The 22,317-nt window shown below is 35.3% G+C and overlaps 1 protein-coding gene across 3 annotated transcripts in view; it reads right to left on the bottom strand.

Moving 5' to 3' along the window:
• The window catches only part of EPC2 (enhancer of polycomb homolog 2), a 121,190-nt gene that overhangs the window by 66,009 nt on the left and 32,864 nt on the right, over window positions 1-22,317 (bottom strand). For all 3 annotated transcript variants that reach the window (XM_007078544.2, XM_007078545.2, XM_007078546.2), the window contains exon 2: window positions 6,590-6,749. In XM_007078544.2, coding sequence (XP_007078606.1) covers window positions 6,590-6,749 — 160 coding nt within the window. The remainder of the gene's footprint in view (window positions 1-6,589; window positions 6,750-22,317) is intronic.

The following is a 22,317-nucleotide window of genomic DNA, read 5'->3' as shown; positions in this document are numbered from 1 at the left end:
CATATAAAAAAGTACTTTTATCGGTAGGAAGCCCATTAAATTATACCAGTGGGGTAAAATGGAAGGAAATTTAGTTTTTGGTGGTGGACAGAGACAAAATCCTACAAAGCGCCAACACTCAGGGCAGTGTGGTGTCACTGAAGAATCTTCCGTGGAGATGCTACCTGCTAGGTGAATATGCTGAAAGCTTATTTCTGGTAACACTTATTAACAAAATCTGGTGTGCTGGGTTATATCACAGTATCTTCTTTGTGTGGCCCCACAGGAGGTTCTAAATGCTTCAGTGCCAGGAAACATGCACTGAAATATGCACCTTAAAACCAATCTCACTTTTTTGCTTCGTCTATTAATTACATCATGCCTAAAATATGCACTACTATGTATCAAATTTACCTCTTTGTTTTCTCCTGAATCTTTAACCAAGGTCTCTAATCTGTGATGCTGTATTTTACTCAAAGTCACCTCAATTTTTCAAATTTTTTAATAGTGGGCATAAATAAATGCATAAAGACTCAAGGGGCACTCTCTTTGTACTCATTTTTATCTCTCTACCCAGACCACCAATGATTATTTTGCTTTTTCCCAAAACACCTGGCATTACTTTAATACTTTGAGTTTTGGGTTTCTTCCTCCTTCCTAGATTAGTAGCTCTCCAGGTACTGCTCTACATTTCAGCCTTCATGCCCACAGCTTTACCTAAGGAGACTCAGCACAATCCTGAGGAGAAAGATCCTTACAGCCAGTTGATCTGAATGTGGGTTGTCCTCGAGGCCTGGCCTGGCTCACTGTCCCTGTTACCATGCCTCCAATCACCTGAACCTGGGATCTAGCTTCACCTGGAATGTGTTCTCCACAATCCACTTCTATACTTGTGGCACTTTTTTTCTAATATTTATTTATCTGAATGCGTGATTCATTTCATGAGATGTGTGCTCAATTTAACTGCTTTATACATACCTGGCAACAGTTTTACAAAAAGTGATGTTCCTAGAATCATCCTTTTCACCAAGAAGTTTTACTGTATAAACAAAGTACTGCTCTTCATTTGGATTTTCCAATCAAAACATGTGTGTCCCACCAGGGTAAAAGGTCATCATTTTTGTTAAAAGAATAGCAAAGAGCATTGCAAGGATAATGAGACTGAAGCCAAATGTTAGGCCAGCATCCATCTCACTCTTGCTGAAAACCTAGTGGAACATACAGGTCTACTTTATATTGAATAAGTGGAATTTTTCTTCTTTTCCTAATGTAGACTTGACAATGGTCACCTTTATCAGACTGAGAAGAAGCCACCTTCACATGTACTAAGGTATATAAGGAGTATACACACAATGACAGGCACTTTCTTAGGGCTTTACTATCCTGGCCGCAGATACAAATAGCAGACTTCAATCTCCTTTTGGTGAGTTCCTCTGTCTGCTCAACAGAGAATGAGGAGGTGCTACCTCCCACCTATCCTTCCTCCTGAACTCTCCTCTTTCAGCCAAGAAGCAGCTGAGATGGTCTACTGATCTGTGTGTGTAGGTGCAGTGCAGGGAGAAGAGGAAGAGACCTTTCCTTTCAAAACAAGATAAGGAGTCTTATTTTCAAGGACCATTTAGGTGAGTTCAAAACTAGAGACAAATTAACTTCAAAACACTTATGAAACAATATTGAAACAATATCTCAAGTTCCTTCATGTTCTAAAATTCTGAGATACTTAATGTCAACTATAAAATATTACCATATTAAATAAAAGGAATAATGGAACATCAAAATAACTTACTGCAATGTAAACAAAGTCATTTCCTTAAGGAGAAAAGTTTGGGTTCTGAATTTGATGAAGTTCTTAAATTCCAAAAGGAATGAAGGAATTATAACATCTGGGTTGAGGTACCCAAAGTAAATCTGTTGTAATAGTAAGTAAAATGGAGGTAGCATCTTATGCATGTGTCACACAACTGACCAGTGAGGAATAGTTTCAGTATCTTAGGTATCAAGACCACATGCCTCCAAGATGCCTCCATCTGGAAAGATGCTGGAAAGACTACTCCAATGTGCTCTGATAACTTCCTCAGATTACCAATATGGGTCACTATGGAGAACTGGTACCACAAGAGAAAAGGAAGGAACAAAGTTCTTGCATCCATATCAAGACTGGTATCATTCCATTCCCAACTCCTTCTTGGCCTAAAATGACACTGTTGTAAATAACAGAGCTCACTTTTCATTTCTAACTTGGATCCACACGGGTCCTCAATTTCACTACACACACAAATAATTTTATTTTTTTCAATGTTTATTTTTCAGAGAGAACGTGGGGGAGGGGCAGAGAGAGAGAGGCAGACAGAGAATCCCAAGCAGGCTCCACACTGTCAGCACAGAGCCCAACGGGGGCTTGAACTCATGAACCATGAGATCATGACCTGAGCTGAAATCAAGAGTTGGACACTCAACCAACTGAACACCCTGGCAGCCCAATAATTTTGTTCTTATGTTTGATCCTGTGTACAATTTTGAGTCCTACAAGATCAATGTCTCAAAAATACCAACGTGTATATACTTTTAGCTTCAATCATCCATTTATTCACTCGTTTACTTATTCAGTGAACATTACACTGCTTACCTAACCACATGCTAAGTACTATACTAGGCAGTGAAATTGAAAGAAAAAAAGTCCCTGCTCTCAATGACTGGTATAGCCTAGAGAGACAGCAGAAGGCAAACAATCACAACCAAAGGTGGCTCATGCTACAATGAGGGTGTGTATGACACAAGAGGGCTTGAGGTAAACAGTGCCAAGAATTCTGCTTGGAGGGGCTCAGGGAAAGGCTGTTAAATGTAATCCTGGAGATGAGATGTAGAGAATAAGTTATATTCTAACAAATGGAAGAGAGAAGTAAAGGGGTATAACATGGAGGTATAACAATATATGGCATAAGTCAGAGAGGTGCAAGGAGCTCATTATTTTGTAGCTGAAAAGTATGAAGGGTCAGGGGAAATGGAAAGAAAATTGTATTAAAACCATATTCTGGGGCTGTATGGTGAGTGAGATGAAATTCTGCTCCTGAAAAAAAAACAGACCTTCACTTCTAACAGCTCGTTTTGGTAAGTAAGGCTGGTATCCTAGTGGTAGAACACACAGGGAAAAGTTAGGGGCACCTGGGTGGCTCAGTCAGTTAAGCATCTGACTCTTCATTTGGGCTCACTTGAGATGGAGCCCCAGTTGGGCTCTGGGAAGAGTGTGGAGCCTGACTGGGACTGACTGACTGACTGACTAACTCTTTATCTCTGCCCCTCCTCCACTCATGCTCTCTCTCAAAATAAATAAATAAACTTAAAAAAAAATCATACAAAGTTAAAAGTATATCCGATAGACAAAAGAATCTTTGAAAAACTCTAAATGGGTAATAGTCACATTAGTAGCACTGTGGAGTAATAAAGTAAGTTTTCTGCCAAAGCTCAGGGAAACAATGTGATGAACCTGAACTAAGCTATCCTACTGTGGCAATTATGCAATGTCTTTTCTTAGGCAGGCAAATGGAGATTCTTTCAACTCTATCATGTAAAGAAGAAAAGGAAAAACCAGAGCAATATCTTCTGTAATTCCTTTTATTTCAGAACTCAAAAAAAAAAAATGTTTAAAAGCCCTTCCTTGAGTGCCCGGGTGGCTCAGTCAGTTAAGCGTCGGGCTTCAACTCGCAGGTCATGATCTCGCAGTTCGTGAGTTCCAGCCCGCGTCAGGCTCTGTGCTGACGGCTCAGAGCCTGGAGCCTGTTTCAGATTCTGCGTCTCCTTCTCTCTCTGCCCCTCCCCTGCTCGCACTCTGTGTGTGTGTGTCTCTCTCTCTCTCTCTCAAAAATAAACATTAAAAAAAATTTTTTTTAAATAAATAAAAGCCCTTCCTTGAGGGGTGGGCACCTGGCTGGCTCAACTGGAACAGCCATCTGACTTCTGATCCTGAGGTTGTGAGTTCAGGCCCCACATTGGGTGTAGAGATTACTAAAAACATAAATAAACTTAAAAAAAAAAAAAAAAAAAAAAAAAGCTCTTCCCTGAAAAAAAAAAATCTCAATGACAACATGAGTTTAAATTTTAGTATAGACAAGTTTAAGGCCAGTAATAGGCATAGAAGTAAGCAAACTGATAAATATCAATTTGATAGAAAATTAGTAGACACTGAAAATGACAATCAGACAATATTCAAACGTGGGAAACTTAAAATATAAGTAGAAAGAGGAGTATGAAAATTTATATGTGCAATAGGATCTTATATATAGCATAGTATGTAGAACACATACTGACAGACTAAAAGAAAAAATGAAAGTGAAAATAATTTTCTATTATTTTTATTCTATTTTCTGTGGTAATAGAATAAAATGAAATTTAAAAACCTACACAATTTTAATGTTTACTGTATCTAATGTGCCTGACCCAGATGGGTTACATGCAACTTCTTCATTCTTGGTTTTCTAGAATGGTTTTTACATATGGTCCTGATGTCCAGCTACAGTGTTATTAAAATACAAAACAATAACAAATGGATATTTTGGCTTGAAAAATACTTAAAATTCCTATTATGAACCTGCTCTTTCCTGATACACAGGTAGGACAAATGCAACAAACTAAAGGGATTCAAAGAATACAGAGTCACATAAATAATGGCTGTATCATATTTCTCTTGAATGCTTAAGAGAAAAAAAAAAATTCTGGAAATGGTTGTGATACCTAACAGCCTTTTAAAAGCCATTTAAAAACAATTCAGTCAACAAACATGATATTTATTGTGTATCTATAAGCCATGCACTTCACTCTAAAGATATGAAGAGAAAATAAAACATAGTCCTTGCCCTCAAGAAGCTCCTAGTCTAAAAGAAGAGAAAGAATGGTTACAAATAATTGTAATAAAATATGGCAAGTCCTCTAATAGAGGTATGTACAAGATACTGAGATTAAGTAAAAAACAGAAGTAGGATGACAAAAGTCAGGATAAGCTTCAGAACGAAGTTAGGTGTTCAGTGAGTTGCAGGAGGTGAAAGCTGACTTGACTAGCACATGCAAGGGAGTGTGAGATGTGAAATGTGAAATAACCAGGCAAATATGAGTAATTTCAAGTTAGTTCCTATGGCTAAGAGAGTGTGAGGAAGAGCAGTCAGGAAATGAGGTTAATGGAGTAGACAGGGGCAACGATCACAAAGGGTCTTGTATTCAAAGTAGAGAATTTGCCTATTACTGAACTGTGAAATCTAAACTGCCACCAGTTACAAGGTGCACTATGACTTTATGTACTATTAAAAAGAAAAAAAAAGCTTTCTGCTGGAGTCTATTAACAAGGTTAACAGAATACTCCTGCATAAACATACACTACCAAATGGTAACAATCTCAGTGTAAGATAAAGAAATAAACCAACTATGCAGAAAGAAACAGCAAGGAACTTCATTTCTCAACTTGCCCTTACATGAAAGGAGGAGAGAAAAATCTCCCCCTGAGAAATGAACTCTAAGCAGGTCTGTAGCCTGAACTAAAGCTATCAGTATGGTCTAAAAACAAACAAAACAAACAGGGAAACCTTTAAAGTGGTCTGATGTTGGTAGTTTCCCTAAATGCTTGGCAGAAACAAAAGCAAATTTTCTTTAGATAAACTAGACTTGTATCCAGGACAATAACAATTTAATATGCAATCTTATTTCAAAGATGACCAATAAAAAATGTGCATCTTAGAACAGACAGAAAATAGTCAATCTTCTAGTCAGTCTTAAATCTGGAGGAGTTTCATAATTACCTGGGAACTTTTAAAAATACTTATTACTAGGATGCATACTGATGATTCTCATACAGGTAGGCCTGAAGCAGAGCCCTGGAATCTCTATTTTAACAAGCTACCCAAGGCTTTTTCTTACACAATCAGACAAGATACCAAGACATCAGCATCTGTCTACACCATCAGCTGAAAACTACTGGAGACAATAAAGAACAGCAGGATTTTAAGCCAGAGAATAATTTGATCAGACTGACACTTTAGGAAGACCACTCTGGTGCTGGTGGACTTTGTCGAGAAGGCATATTAGAAGAGGGTAAGGAAAGGCGATGGAGGGATAGTAAATTTAACACGAGGTTAGTGAAACAGTTCTAAGGCAAGAGATGGTGATCATTTAAATAGTAACAATGGGGAGAAAAATAAGATAGTATCAAGGAGGCAGAAACAGAATTTTATAAAAATTAGACGTAGGTAGAGGGGTAGAATCTAATTCTAAAAAACTTCTGAAGACTCACCCCTAATCAGCATTATAGCCACCAGGCCTTTAAAAATAAATCTTAAATTTGAGTACAGCAATCCACCAACTTTTAGTTGTATAATAAAGTTTAAGTACCACACCAAATCCTAATCTACATAAACATCAAATGTTCCAAATGCAACTAATGCTCAAAATGATCTCCCACCTGCAAATTCAGATGTTAAGCATACAGAGATTTTATTCCTTAATGTTTTACATTTCTATTAATCAGTGTGTATGAACTGAAAAATTAAAATCTCTTTGGGCATAGAAAAGAAAGGATATTCACTGGTAGATAAATTACAAACAGAAAACAATGAATCAATAAACTTACGCTGAATATGAATGAACTGTTTTGGCTGTTTAAACTCTCCTTTGTACAAGCGATTGTAATAGTTGACGTTGCTCTCTGCCTCAGGAACTGGAATGACCATGCTCTCTTTTTTTTCTCTAAATACTTGCTGTGCTGAAATAGCTCGCTGTAAATGATGTTCCTGGAAAATGTAAAGTAGGCAACATAAGTCGTTTTAATAATGTTAATTCAATGCATAATTCTATTTAAAATTTACTTTAATAACTGCAAGGTGCTTTAAGAATTATTTATAAATAGTTCCTTCACCACAGAACTATAGAAAACATTGCCATTGATGTCCCTTAATGCTGTACTCATCCTGATATCACCTTAGATATTTATAACTTTAGTAAGTAGAATTTTCTTCAAAGGTTAAATATACACATATTCACAAACTAGAATTTAACATCTCAATTACAAGAAAATCGATCCCGTTTGCTAAATTAACAGAGGTGTTTGGCACCAATACCAGAAATACGGGAACACATGCAAATGACAGGAAAAGAATTGTGCCACAGGTTTTAATTATCTTCTGCATTTACACACCTGAACTTTAACAGTACAAACTAATTGGAAAAAAAAAAAAAAAGGAAAGAAAAAACCATATTCAACAGACTACATTACTATCACAGCAGGAAATATTTCTAAACTAAGGTTAAACAAAAGTTCCTATGAAATACATCTTGATTGCAGTAACTTTTATTGCGCCTCTACCACTTAATGCCTACTTTCTCCCAACCACAAAAGGGACCAATGCCGTTCCCAACAAAGCAGTATTACTTTGTAGACGGCAAATTAGGTCATATCACTCCCCAATAAATTCCCTTCATACTCAGGTTAAAATTATCACTGACTTATAAGGCCTTATTTCTCTCTGACTTCTCCCTACCCATCCTTTATCCTAGGCACACTACCTTTCCTTAAGGTTCCTAAATTGCCAAATGGATTGCTTCTGAAATTCCTTTAAGTCTCAACTTATCAGAGATGGCTTCTGTGATTTCTTTATCTAAAAGATAAAAGAGTACTGGCTAAGAATTTTTTTTATCGGTGTCATTCTTTCAACACTTTTCAGAGCATCTAGGAGACACCAGATACTACTCCTATTACTCAGAATTGTTAAAAGTGGATGAGACAGACTCTGCTATGAAGCAACTTAGCTGGTACAAGAGAGATATCTCAGTATGCAATCATGTTTGGGCTTGACAAGCATGTCTCCTCAATTAGTGAAAGACTGTCTAAGGAGGATAGAGAAATATATCCAAAGAAAGTAAAATCTAAACTAAGACTTTCAGGATCAATAGGGATTTAGCAAGGCAAAAGAGAGAGAAAAAAAAAAAAAATCCAGGCAGAGAAAACACAGCGTCCAAAATGGACAAAAGCTCAGAGACATTCAATAAAAGGCAAGCAGTTGAGGTAAGGGACAGGCAAGTGGATGCTAGCTTACATTTGAAGAGTTTCTCCATTTTCCATACCAGGAAGAAATACATTTTCTTCATAGGGTGGGATCCCAAGTTGGAACATTAAACACACTTCCCTATACAAATATTACTATCAATTTAGAGTTGATTAGTAACAATTTTTGAGTTAACTAAAAAATTGTGAGAGGATCAAATACACCCACAAACAGTATCAAGAAATTAGGAAAGCCAGGTTTTGAAAGAGCAATTTCTGCATTATTTAAGCCTATACTTTTCTATTACCTTGCTGACATTTCACCTCTCCTGGTCAAATAAAGTGATTCAATATGTGATGCCACCTTGTATTTATATAATGTTTTATACTTCTCAAAGTATATCCACAATCACATGCTTATTATTATGCTTATGCTTATTAGCTCCTCAAAATTTTGAGACAGGGATAGATACTATTACATTAATGAGACTCAAGAAACAAATTATTTGCTCTTAGTTGTGGTATAAATTACATGAGGGAGTCAAATTTCAGGACTCTGACTTAAGTATTCTTTGATTATTCCATCTTTACTAGAATGGGCTATTAAAAATTTTTTAAAAATCTTTTAATTCTAGTAATCTAGAAATATGGTTGACAAGAGGAACTGAGCTAACTGGTGACACATTTTTGATTTGAAGAGATTCCTTCTCCTCTAAGTACAAAACATTTTTAGGTATTATCCAATTACTGAAATACATCTTTAATAGACGAAGATTTAATATTATTTTAATTTTACATGTGAGGAAATTTAAAAATAGACCATAGATGACTCTCTTCTTAACACAGCTGGCAGATGACAGAGCTGCAGCCAGAAATTAAGGAGCCGACCATGACACACTCCCCCATTTTAATTTACAGACCAAATTTAGCTCTAAAAATAAATTCTCAGCTATCATTTCCTTCCCCATATTATCAGACAGCTTCCCAAACTAAAAACTCAGAAAAACACAACAATAATATGGCTTCTAGAGGCCTGTGTTTCATATAATAACCACAGTCAGTGACAAACATACAAAATCCTGGAAGCAGGTAGAAGAGTTTTCATTTATCTTTATTTGGGCAAGCAGTTGGCAGGAATAATGTTGATTCCCTGTTACATCCTGCATTATATGTTGGTGAGGTTACCTGGGTTTTTAAAAGCATATTAAAAACCAAGCATGACTTGATTTCTTTTCCATTAAGAAGGCATTCTTTTGACCCACCAACTCCACTTTTGAAATACAAATGGGCAACAATGACTAAATAAAATGTTCATCAGTGGCTCAGTTGATTAAGCGTCTGACTCTGGATTTAGGCTCAGATCATGATCTCATGGTTGTGAGACTGAGCCCCATGCTGGGCTCTGCACTAAGCATGGAACCTCCCTGGGATTCTCTTTCTCTCTTACCTGGCCCTGTCCCCCAAATGCTCTCTCTCTTAAAATAAGTAAATAATAATAATAATAATAATAATAATAATAATAAATGGCATTATTTAAACACCAAAAAAAAAAACCCATGAAGTCTAAATGGGAATGAGTAGGGAATTATAAAAATTTATAATTTTTATTTTATATTTATATAACATAATTTTATTATATATAATTATATATATACTATAATTTTATATATCATAAAATAACATGTATAAATATAAATGAATATGTGTGTAGCGAAAACAGACTAGAAGAATACAGTCTTTTATATACCACAAAATCCTTTTTAGGTGGGTCTTATATTCTTCTGTGTGTGTCTGCTCTCTATTTTCTGAAATAAATCTGTATTAGTTTTTAAGTTTAAATAGTGATATAAAAGCTTTGCGTCTGAAATTGAAGGGACTCACCACCAATACACAAAGTCACTTCTTATGATTACTTTGACATTCTAAAATAACCTTTCAAAACTTACTATGTTATACCTAAATAAACATTTTTTTGTTTTTCTAGATATTTACATTCTTTGTACCTTCTGTTTTTCCTAGTAATGTGTGAAATTATATGATAAATCATTAAAAGAAAATGAAAATAAACTAAATAACTCATGACTTTTAGTCATATATAAATACTACCAAGCACAATCTTGCAAAGTGCAGGAGAGAATTTTGTTTTTTCTTTTGGAGAGGAGTAAATTAAAGTTCTATGACTACATCGGCAGAAATCAGCAGTGCTGAAATGTGAATTTTTGTATGTGTATCTCTATTGCATCTTACCAAGCTCAAGCAGCCCCAACTTGTTGGGTCTTAGAATGTATTAATTGAGATAGGCGGCATACAAAATCAAAGATTATTCATTGCTATTTTAAAAATTCACATGCAAAACCCCCAGCAAAAGACAGCAAACTGAATCACTACATTTATCTACTTCACCACCCTACAATAGTAAACTTAACAGGAAAGGACTAAGATGCTTATAAAGCCACAATAACAAAGAGAATGAAAAATAAGCCATCAGCACAAAACAAAGTGTAGCAAAATCCTAGGAGATCAAAATCAAAAGATCAAGTTTTGAATCCCTGCAGAGAAGGAAAAAAACAAAAACTGAGCCCATCTGTCCTGCAGAAAACAAGATAATGGGGATTTTGAAACACTAGCTAGAAACAGCTAGAATAAGACAAGTCCTTCTTTGCCTATTCCTCAAAAAGGAGATCATTCTACACAAACAGAAGAGGGCACCACAGAACCAGTAAAACTGTGAACTACACACTTAACTACAAAAATGAAGAGAAAACCTAGAAGTCTATGTTATTATTAAAAATAAAATTTAAAAAAATGCAACTATTGTTCTAATGATAAATTCTTTCCACTCTGCATGAGGGAAGAACAGAAAAAAACTTCAAGAAAAATACACCAAACTTAAATATGCCCCAAAGAAACATTTAGGGATATGAAAAATATCTTTGAATCAGAAACTCAAAAACTAAGATGAGAGGAAGGTAAAAGACTCAGGAAAAAATGGGAAGAGTTGAGTAACTCAGGAAAAAAAGAAAAGACAATTATCTCAGAGACAAAGACTGAAATTACTAGTAGCCAGGTACAAAATATACTCAAACAAAAACGTGTTGCATAAAGGTTGTCAAAGGACCAAGAGAATGAAAATCAGGTAAAGAAAGTAGTAAAATGAATAAGAAAGATGGTAAGATGTAAAAAGAGACAAAGAAGGAAAGACAGTCATATAAGTGGAGTCTCTGATGAAGAAAAACAATGCAACAGAACTAATTTTTTAAATTATTATTTATTATTGAGAGACAGAGAGAGACAGGGCATGAGCATGGGAGGGGCAGAGAGAGGAGGAGACACAGAATCTGAAGGGGGCCCCAGGCTCCGAGCTGTCAGCACAGAGCCCAATGCGAGGCTCTAACTCACAAACGGAGCAAGATCATGACCTGAGCCAAAGTCAGACGCTTAACCAACTGAGCCACCCAGGCATCCTTCAGAACTAATATTTAAAACACCCCCCTACCAAATGTCTGGAAGATATGAATCTGCATATTGAAAAAAGCCCACCAGGGAGCAAGATGGCATACAAAACTCTGCACCACCACAGACACAAACTGACAGTGCTTGGTGCAAACGGGAGAAAACACTCTGCTCACAGCTACTCTCTTGGGAGGGAAAGGGAAGAGTAGAATGCACATCCAACATTCCAGCTTTTGGGGAAACTGCCTAAGGGACTATAACTTCTGTCTCCCCTAAATCAGAGGACTGAATGAACCAACATTCTTTGGATGCCTGGTAATGGTGGAGAACAAAAGAGAGCTCAAGCTCAGAGCCTTGTTGCAGCACCAAAGAAGGTATGGTACTGCAGCGAGACCAAGGGGAATTAAAGATTACAAGCTCCAGAAAACCAGTAACACTCTCTAACTAGGAAATTATGTGCACATGCCCAGAGAAGATTTATCTCCAGAAAAGGTCTGGAAGGGCTTCCAGATTCCCTGTCTGGAACGGAAAAAGGTCTTCCCTGGTATGAAGCCAATTTTTAGACACTGGGAGAGGTGGCTATTTTTTAAAATGGACAAATTAGGGGCAGCTGGCTGGCTTGGTAGGATGTGACTCCTCCTGCTCTCAGGGTTGTGGGTTCAAGCTCCACTTTGGATGTGGAGATTACAAAAAATAAATTAAAAAAAAATTGAAAACTAGGGGCGCTCAGGTGGCTCAGTTGATTAAGTGTCCAACTTTGGCTCAGGTCATGATCTCATGCTTCATGAGTTTGAGCCCTGCTTCGGGCTTTGTGCTGACAGCTCAGAGCCTGGAGCCTGCTTTATATCCTGTTTCTCCCTCTCTCTTTTTCTCTCTCTCTGCCCCTCCCCTGCTCGTGCTCGTTCTCTCTCTCTCTCCCTCTCTCTCAAATAAATAAAAAACATTTAAAAAATAAAAAATTAAAAAATTAAAAACTAAAAAAATAAAATGCACAAATTATAGCAAAAAACAGGATGAGAGAAATACAGCTCAAAGAACAAAATATATCTCCCAAAAATGACCCTAAAGAAATGGAGATGTGTGAATTATTTGACAACAAATTTAAAATAATCTTTAAAAAATAATAAAATAAAATAAAATAATCATCTTAATGAAGCTCAATGTGCTACAAAAAACCATAAAAAGACAACTATATGAAATCAGGGAAACTGATGCATGGACAAAATGAGAATAGCAACAAAGAGATAGGAAATACAAAAAAGAACCAAACAGAAATTATGGAGCTGAAGATTGCAATAACTAAATTGAAAAATCCACCAGATGGATTCAAAAGCATTCTTCATCAGGCAGAGGAAAGAATTAGTGAACTCAAAGATCGATCATTTGAAATAATTTAGTCAGAGGAACAAAAAAAGGGGAAAAAAATGAAGCCTAAGAGATTTATAGGACACTAATGACAGACCAATATATGCATTAATGAACCAAAAGGAGAAAAGAGAAAGGAGCAGTGAGCTTGTTTGAAGAAATAATGCCTGAAAATGAAATCTGGGGAAGAATATGGACATTCAAATTTAAAAAGCTCAAATAATGCCAACAAAGATGAATTCAAAGAAGCCCACACTAAGATACACTGTAATCAAACTGTCAAAAGTTCAAAGACAAAGAGGGAATCTTGAAAGCAGCAAGGGAACAGCAAGTCATCATGTACAAGGGAACACCCATAAAATCATCAGCAATTTCTCATCAGAACTATTACAAGCCAGAAAGGAGTGGGCTGATATATTCAAAGTGCTGGGGAAAAAAACTGCCAACCAAGATACTGTATCTGGAAAAACTGCCCTTCAAAAATAAGTAAAGAATAAAAACCCACTCAGGTAAAAAATAGATGAGGGAATTCATCTCTAATAGACCTACCTTGTAAGAATTGCTAAAAGGAGTCCCTTCCAGTTGAAACAAAAAGACACTAGAGAGCAACACAAAAATATCCAAAAACATAAAAATCTCTAGTAAAGGTATATATAGACAAATACAGAATCTTGGAATACTGTAATGGTGGTACATAAGTCACTTTTAATTCTGGTATAGAACTTAAAAGATAAAAGCATAAAAACAGGTATTAAACATAAAACTATGTTGATGACACAAAACATAAAAAAAATTTAACTTATGACCAATAATTTTAAAGCAGGGAAAGAGATGTAAACAGCTTGAGCTTTTCTATGTAACCGAATTTACAAGTTTAAAAAAGACTGTTAGGATCTATACAAAGTTTTATGTAATACTGATGGTTTACTCACAAAAAATACCTACGGAAGATCCACAGAAGAAAATGAGAAAAGAATCAAAGCAGGTCACTTTGTGTTAATGAAACACAAAGGAAGAGTAGCAAAAGAGGAAAAGAGGGACAAAATAACTACAAGATAAATAGAAAACAATAAAATGGCAAGAGTAAGTCCCTCAGTATTAGTAATTATTCTAAATGTAAGTGGATTAAACTCTCCAATCAAAAAACATAGAGTAAATGGGCCACCTGGGTGGCTCAGTCAGTTAAGCAGTTAAGCATCTAACTTTGGCTCAGGTCATGATCTCATGGTTTAAGAGTTTGAGCCCTGTATCAGGCTCTCTGCTGCCAGCACAGAGCCTGCTCTGGATCTTGTCCCCCTCCTCCCATCCCCTTTCTCTTACTCTCTGTCTCTCTCAAAAATAAACACTAAAAACAAAAACAAAAACAAAACCCAAAGATTAAAAAAACAACAACAACGAAGAGTGACTGAACAGACTGCTATACACTGTCTACAAGGCACTCACTTTAGATAGAAGAACATATATAACCATAAATGAAGGGATGGAAAAACATATTCCATGCAAATAGTAACCAAAAAAGAACAGGAGTGACCATACCTAGATCAAAAGACATTACACAATGATAAATCAGACAGCTCACCAGAAAATTATGACAATTATGAATATATGTTATATGCACCTAACAGGAGTGCACCAAAATTTGTGAAACAATGGCAGAATTAAAGGGAGAAAAAATAAGACAATCAATAGGAGATTTCAATACCCCGCTTTATAATGGATAGATCAACCAGAGTATCAGTAAGGAAAAAGAGGACTTGAACAACACTAGAGAGCAAATAAACTAACATACATATCCAGAACACTCCACCCAACAACAGCAGAATACACATTTTTCTCAAACACACACACAGAACATTCTCCAGGACAGATCATGTGTTAGGCCACAAAACAACTTTCATAAAATTTAAGAAAAGATGAAATCATACCAAGTATCTTTTCCAACCACAATGGAATAAAACTAGAAATCAACAGCAAAAGGAAAACTGGAAAATGCACAAATATGTGGAAATTGAACACACTTCTGAGCAATCAGTGGATCAAAAAAGAAATCATAAGGGAATTCAGAAAATACTCAAGACATGAAAACACAACATAACAAAACTTAAGTGATGCAGCAAAGGCAGTATTAAGAGGGAAGTTTATAGCAGTAAATTCCTACTTACATTAGAAAAGAAAGATCTCAAATCAACAACCTAACTCAACACCTCAAATAACTAGGAAAAAGAACAAAACCTGAAGTTTACAAAAGTTAAGTAAATAGTACAGATTAGAGCAGAAAAAAGTAAAATAGAGAATAGAACAAAAAAATTTAATGAAACTAAAAACTGTTTGGAAAAAGCCAAAAAAACTGACAAAACTGTAGCTATGTGAACTAAGAAAAAGTCCCCCAAACCAGAAAAAGATGACATTAAATGAGAAAAAGAATCATAAGAGACTACTACAAATAATTATGCACCAACAAACAGGGCATCTAGAAAAAACAGACAAATTTCTAGAAACATATAGCCTACCAAGACTAAATCATAACAAATAAAAAAATCTAAATAAACCTGTAATTAGGAAGGATATTAAGTCAATAATCAAAAACATCCCAAGGTATTTGAAAAGAAAAGCTCAACACAGATGGCTCCACTGGTGAATTCTGCCAACATCTAAAGAATCAATACCAATCCTTATCAAGCACTTGTCAAATAATTGAGGAGGAAAAACTTCCAAATTCATTTAACAAGGCTAGTATCACCCTCATACCAGAATCAGACAAGTACTACAAGGGGAGGTGGGAAAAATGAGTAAAGGTGGTCAAAAGGTACAAACTCCCAATTACAATCTTAATAAATTCTGGGGATGTAATGTACAGCATAGTGACTATAGTTAAAAATACTGTATTCTCTCCTTGAAAGTTGCTAGGAAAGTAACTCTTAAAAGTTATTCAAAAATGTTCATGGATTGTAATACTTAATAAAAGAACTACCATAAGATCCAGCAATCCCACTTACAGGTATATATCCAAAAGAACTGAAAACAGGATTTAGAAGAGATATTTACATATCCACATTCAGTGCAGTATTACACGCAACAGCCAGTGGTGGAAGAAACCCAAATGTTTACTAACAGATGAATGGAAAAACAAAATGTGGTGTACACATATAACAGAACATTAGCTTTAAAAGGAAGGAAATTCTGACAGATGCTATAACATGGATGAACCTTGAGGACATTATGCTAAGTGAAATAAGCCAGTCCTGGTCACAAAAAGGCAAATATTGCATGATTTCACTTAAGTGTGGTCTAAAGTAAATTCTTTTTTTTAAAGATTTTATTTTACTAAAAATTCTTTTTATGTTTATTTTTGGGAGAGAGAGAGAGAGACACCAAGCATGCAAGGGGGGAGGGGGGAGAGAGAGAGAGAGAGAGACAGAGATGCAGAATCCAAAGCAGATTCCAGGCTCTGAGCTTTCAGTACAGAGCTCAACGCAGGGCTTGAAATCATGAACTGTGAGATATGACTTGAGCTGAAGTTGGATACTTAAATTCAGCTCCCCAGGCACCCCTAAAAAGACTCATTTTTAAAGTAATCTCTACACCTCTACACCTAACATGGGGCTCAAACTCACAACCCCAAGATTAAGACTTGCATGCTCTACTGACTGAGCCAGCCAGGTACCTCTAAAGTAGTCAAATTCTTAAAAATAGAAAGTAGAATGGTAGTTGCTAGAGACTGGAAGAAGAGGAAAAAATAAACTGTTGTTCAACGGGTACAGTTGCAGTTTTCCAAGAAGAAAAAGTGCTTGATACCTGTTGCATAACACTGTGCATAGTACTGTACACTTAAATATGGTTTAGATGGTAAACTTTAGGTTATGAGTTCTTCACCACAACATTGAAAAAAAAAAAAAAAGCTTATTAAGTACCTGGCAAAAGTAATCCAGAACAACAACCAATTCTGACATATATTTGAATAAAACTATTTCAAAACTAATGAAAAAATCCTCAAGGCCTCTAAATAAACAATAATAGTAACAAAAATAGTACTTATTATAAATTAATGTTAGTACAGTAACTCAAATGGCAAAAAAATAAAATCAGACTAAAATCACACTTCAAAAACAACATAATGCAAAGCATCAATGAAGCAACATTTTTAGAAAGCTCAATGAAAGATATGAACCAAGGATTTTATACCCACCTAAGTTGTCCTTCAAGTATCAAGGCAACAGAAGAAACTTAAGAATTCTATTGGGCACTTTTGACAAATCTACTAGAATATCACTGTTAAATAAAAATATAATGCAAGCCACACATGTGAGCCATATACTTAAATTTTCTAATAGCCACACTTAAAAGAGTAAAAAACAGATGAAAGTAATTTTAATAATACATTTTATCTAAGCCAATTACACATCTATAACATTATTGTTTCAACATGCCATCAAAGTTTTTTTCTCCCATGCCAAAATCTAGTGTGCATTTTACACGTATAGAACATTTAAATTCGAACTAGCCATATTTCAAGTGCTCAACAGCCACAAATGACTACTGGCTACATACTCCACAGTATAATACATCTTCATCTTGGCTTCATCCAACAAGAGGCAACCAAGAGGCAACTCTAATAAAATTTTACTTACACACACACACACACACACACACACACACACACCTCTCATAGATGGTCAAAGGATGAAAGACTAATGTACAAATATCTGCACACTAAAGTGGAAATAATGCAACTAAAAACAGATGGACGGAGTGCCTGGGTGGCTCATCAGTTGAGTGTCCAACTTCGGTTCAGGTCATGGTCTCATGATTCATGAGTTCACACCCTACATCGGGCTCATTGCTGTCACACAGATCCACTTCGGATCCTTTGCCCCCCCCCCCCCCCCCCGCCTCTCCCCCGCTCGCACACTTGTACTCTCTCTTTCAAAAATAAATATTTTAAAAAAAAAAAAGAAGGAAAAAAGCCTTCTCAAATAGAAAATATAATCCTTTTAGATAAGAGTAGAGAAACATGCACTATAACACAATACAAAAAAACTGTTAAATATTATAGTAAGAGTTGGGACCAAATGTATTCAGTCCTATCAATAAATATGAATGGACTTATCTATGAAAACAAAAAAATTTTCTACTTGTTTAATAAGACTCAACTATATGCTGTGTACAACATCCCCCCCCCCCCCAAAAAAAGTGGTTGGGGGAAAAAGCAAAATTAAAGGAATGAATGAAAGTTTATCAAGTAATGGAAAACAGTAAGAAAGACAAACAGATCCTCATTATTAGATAAGTAGAGTTCAAGTCAAATAGCATTAAGCATGACCCAAACCCACAATTCACAATAAGGGTTTTTAATATCTACATATCATTCATGAATGTCTATATCTATAAATTTTGGATATCCATACAGATTTAAGAATATTTATACATCAAATGACACGGCAACCATTTTATAAAGCAAAAGCTACAGGATATGTAAGGACCGATAAATAAAAACACAGTACTAATATTAACTAACTTTACCACACCACTCCCAGCATAAGGTAAGTCAAATGGACAAAGAATAAGCATGGACCTAAGCACCGACCTAACTTTAATAAGGCAGATCTTATAGCCATATATCAAACTTTACACCTAATGCTCCTCAAGTTCACAAGCAACTGATAAATGTAATCATTTATCAGTTAAGAATTACAAAGACTAGGGTATTATGAATGGAGTAAAAGGGATAAGGAAAGAGACAATTCTGAGTAAACCCCTTTGTATGGTTTTGAAGTTTTAAAACCTTATTAATGTTCAACATGCCCTAAAGATAATTAAAATCAACAAGGATGTGGGGAGAAACCAAAATAGTACACAAGGAGAAACAACAAATAAACCTCCCTCAATAGAAATGAATATTCCATACATCCACAATGAAGAGAATGGGAAACAAAGGTATTTAGGTTCCTTTGGAAAATAATGATTTGAAATTCATCTTTAAAGCTTTGACAACATATACTTCAAAGGACTGTTGTGATGGTTATGTAAGTTTAAAAGGTGTTCAGAAGAGCTCATGGCACATTCTAAGGGATAAAAGTTACCTGTTGTTATTAAAACATATCAGAGAACTACAATCCTTGAAACAGTGGAATTTTAAGAACAAGATAAAAAAAATTTAGAAATTTTGACAATTAAAACCCTTTTTTCAACACTCATTCATAACATAAAATTCCCTGAAAGAAGGAAATGTCCCGAACCTGATAAAAAGCAGGCACCCATGGAAAACCTATACTTAATAACCATACTTAATGGTCAAAGACTGCTTTCCTCAAGTTCAAGTTCAAGCCAAGGAAGTCTGTTCTCACCACTTGTAGCCCACATTTCACCTAAGATTCTAGTCAGTACAATGAGAGAAGAAAAACAAACACAGACATGTAGACTGGGAAAGAAGTAAAATTATTTGTACATGATATGGTTCATGTAGGGAGACAATCCTGGGGTATCTCAAAGGCTCCTAGGGCTAAAAAATGAATTAACAAAGTTGCAAGTCAATATTAAACACTCAAGTAAATTTCCATATATCAGTATCTGAAAAATGTAAATAAAAAGCAATACCACTTACAACAGCATCAAAACTACTAAATGCTTAGAGACAGACTTAACAAATTATGTGTAAAACTTACACAGCAACATAAATGTAAGTATTACATGTTCCTGGATTGGAGGGTTCAATGCTGTTCCAAAAAAATTTTACTTGGGTAGATTTTCCCCTAAATTATTTAAATTTCTAATAAATCCCTATCAAAGCCCTACCACGTTTGTTCCTTTTTTTTAACAGAAATGGACAAGTTGATTATAAAATTCATATAGAAAGGCAAAAGAAAAATAGCCAAAATAACTCTGAAAAAGAATAAATGTGAAAGACATACACAATCTGACTACTAAATCATAAGTTTTAAATTATAAAGCTAAATTAATCAACATCACTAGCATATGAGCACATAAAACAACAGAAAAGTCTAGAAATAGACCCACATACACACAGATAATGAATTTGAGACAAAGGTGTCAATCAATGGGGGAATTAAATGAGGGTAAGGATAGTCTTTTCAACAAATGGTTTGAACATGAGTTTGGGGGAAAAATGAGCCGATACTCTTAACTCATACTTTACACAAAAATTAACTCAAAATAGATCACAGATTCTAAATATAAAGCCTAAACTTATATCTGTAAGAAAATATAGAAGAAAAATTTTAGCAACCCTGGTTTTGGCAAAGACTTCTTAGGACACAAAATGCATTGATTATAAATGAAAGAACTGACAAATTAGACTTCCTAAAAATTCAAAAATTATGCCATTTAAAATACAAGAAAATGAAAAGACATGCCAGACTGAGAAAAATATTCACAATACATATGTGAGCCCTTCTATGCAGAATATATAAAGAACAGTTATATCTCAATAATAAACCAACCCAATTTTTTTTTAACAAAATGAGTCCATGATTTAAACAGAAACTACACAAAGCACAGTAATAACCAATGAGCACTTGAAAAGATGAACATCTTTGTATCAGAAAAATGAAAAATAAACCCATAGAAAGTTTTGATTACACACTCACAAAATGACTAAAATTAAGAAACTGGCAACACCAACTGTTGGTGGCAATGTCAAATGATATCACCCCTAAGGAAAACTATTGGGTAGTTTCTTATACAGTATAAATATACCCTTATCACATGACCCAACCATCTTACTGCTAAGTACGTACCCAAGAAGTGAAACACATGTTCACAAACAACTTGCACATGGATGTTAACTGCTATTTTGCTCACAACAACCAAAAATTGGAAACAATACAAATGTATATCAACAGATACATAGACAAAATGAATACATTCATTCATTGGAATACTACTCAGTTAAAGGGGGGGAGGGGTCAAACTAATCACTCACACACACACACACACACACACACACACACACACCCATAGGCACAACAATGAATTATATCAAAAGTATGCTGAGAAATAACCAGACACAAACAGCCATATACTGTTATGGTTCCATGTATAAGATGTTTGTGGACAGAGTAAACTAACCTATAGTGATCAAAATCAGATCAGGAGTTGACTGAAATGGGGGTGGAGGACAGGACTACAAAAGGGCTCAATGGGGACTTTTGTAGGGAATGAAAATGTTCTACTTATTTTTTGGAAGGGTGGTTACACAGATATATTTGTTTATTAAAACACAGAGCCACACACAAAATAAATGCTTTATGCTGTATGTAAATCACTTCAATAAAGGTGATTTTTAAAACGAAGAAGAGGGGCAACTGACTGGCTCAGTCGGTAGAGCATGCCAATCTTGATGTCAGGGTTGTGAGTTCAAGGCCCACACTGGGCTTTAAAAAGGGAGAGGGGTTTGCAGGAGGAGGAGGAGGAGGAGGAGGAGGAGGAGGAGGAGGAATAATAATAACCTGTGATGAAACAAAAATTTAATGTAAACAAAACATGCTGGCAAGGCATTATTTACAAAGCTAGTGAATTGTAGTAAAACAGGCACTTTCAAGAATGAGTACTAGTGAATGTGTTAAAGTGTAAATTGGTATGATCTGGAGTAGAGTTTGGGAAGATGTTTCTAAGCTTTAAATACATCGTCCTTTGAGTCTTCTTAAATAATGACATCTGAAAATATTTATGCATTAAGTAGAAAAAGCAGGAAACAAAACCACATACTGAAGATAATCTAAAATATAGTAAGGTAAACAGAATAAGATGACAGCATGAATAAATGTAGAATTTTTTTAAAAGCTAGTAAGGAATGTGCCAAAGTAAAAAAAAAAAAAAAAAAAAAAAAAAAGATTCAAAAGTATTAAATAGTGAAATTATAAGTGACCTATTTTCTCCTCTACATTTTCTGAAGTTTACTCAAGTAATATGTATTACAAAAAGCAACCCATGTCAATCTTTAAAACTACTCATTTGGTATCCCTGTCAGAGTCAAAGAAAGAAGAGACAGAGGAAGACAAAAGGAAAAAAGACTCTAGATAAGTCCTTATCCTATTCTAATTAAACCTGATTCTCTTCTAGTACCTTCTAAATCTGATTCTCAGTCCTAGCAACATATTAAAGTCACCTGGAGAAACCATATACGGATTACATGGGAGATATAAAATTGTTCAAAGGATTCAGTAGCTGCCTTTCATTCCAACAAACGTGAAATACATACAGTGGAATATTATTCAGCCAATAAAAAAAAAGTACTGACGTATGATACAACATGCATGGACCTTTAAAACACTATATAAGTGAAAATGATCAGATACAGAGGGCCACATACTGTATGATTCCATTTGCAGGAAATGTCCAGATATAGGTAAATCCACAAAGAAAGTGTATTCGTGGTTGTCAGGGAGTGGTAAAGGTAGTAGGATGGAAAGTGACTACGGGTATGGGATTTCTTCTTAGGGTGATGGAAGTGTTCTGCAACAAGATAGTTATCATATTGTATA

This window comes from Panthera tigris, chromosome C1 (assembly GCF_018350195.1).
Source record: "Panthera tigris isolate Pti1 chromosome C1, P.tigris_Pti1_mat1.1, whole genome shotgun sequence".
NCBI lineage: Eukaryota > Metazoa > Chordata > Mammalia > Carnivora > Felidae > Panthera > Panthera tigris.
Note: the sequence above shows the minus strand (reverse complement) of the source record. Positions and strands in the feature narration are given on the sequence as shown.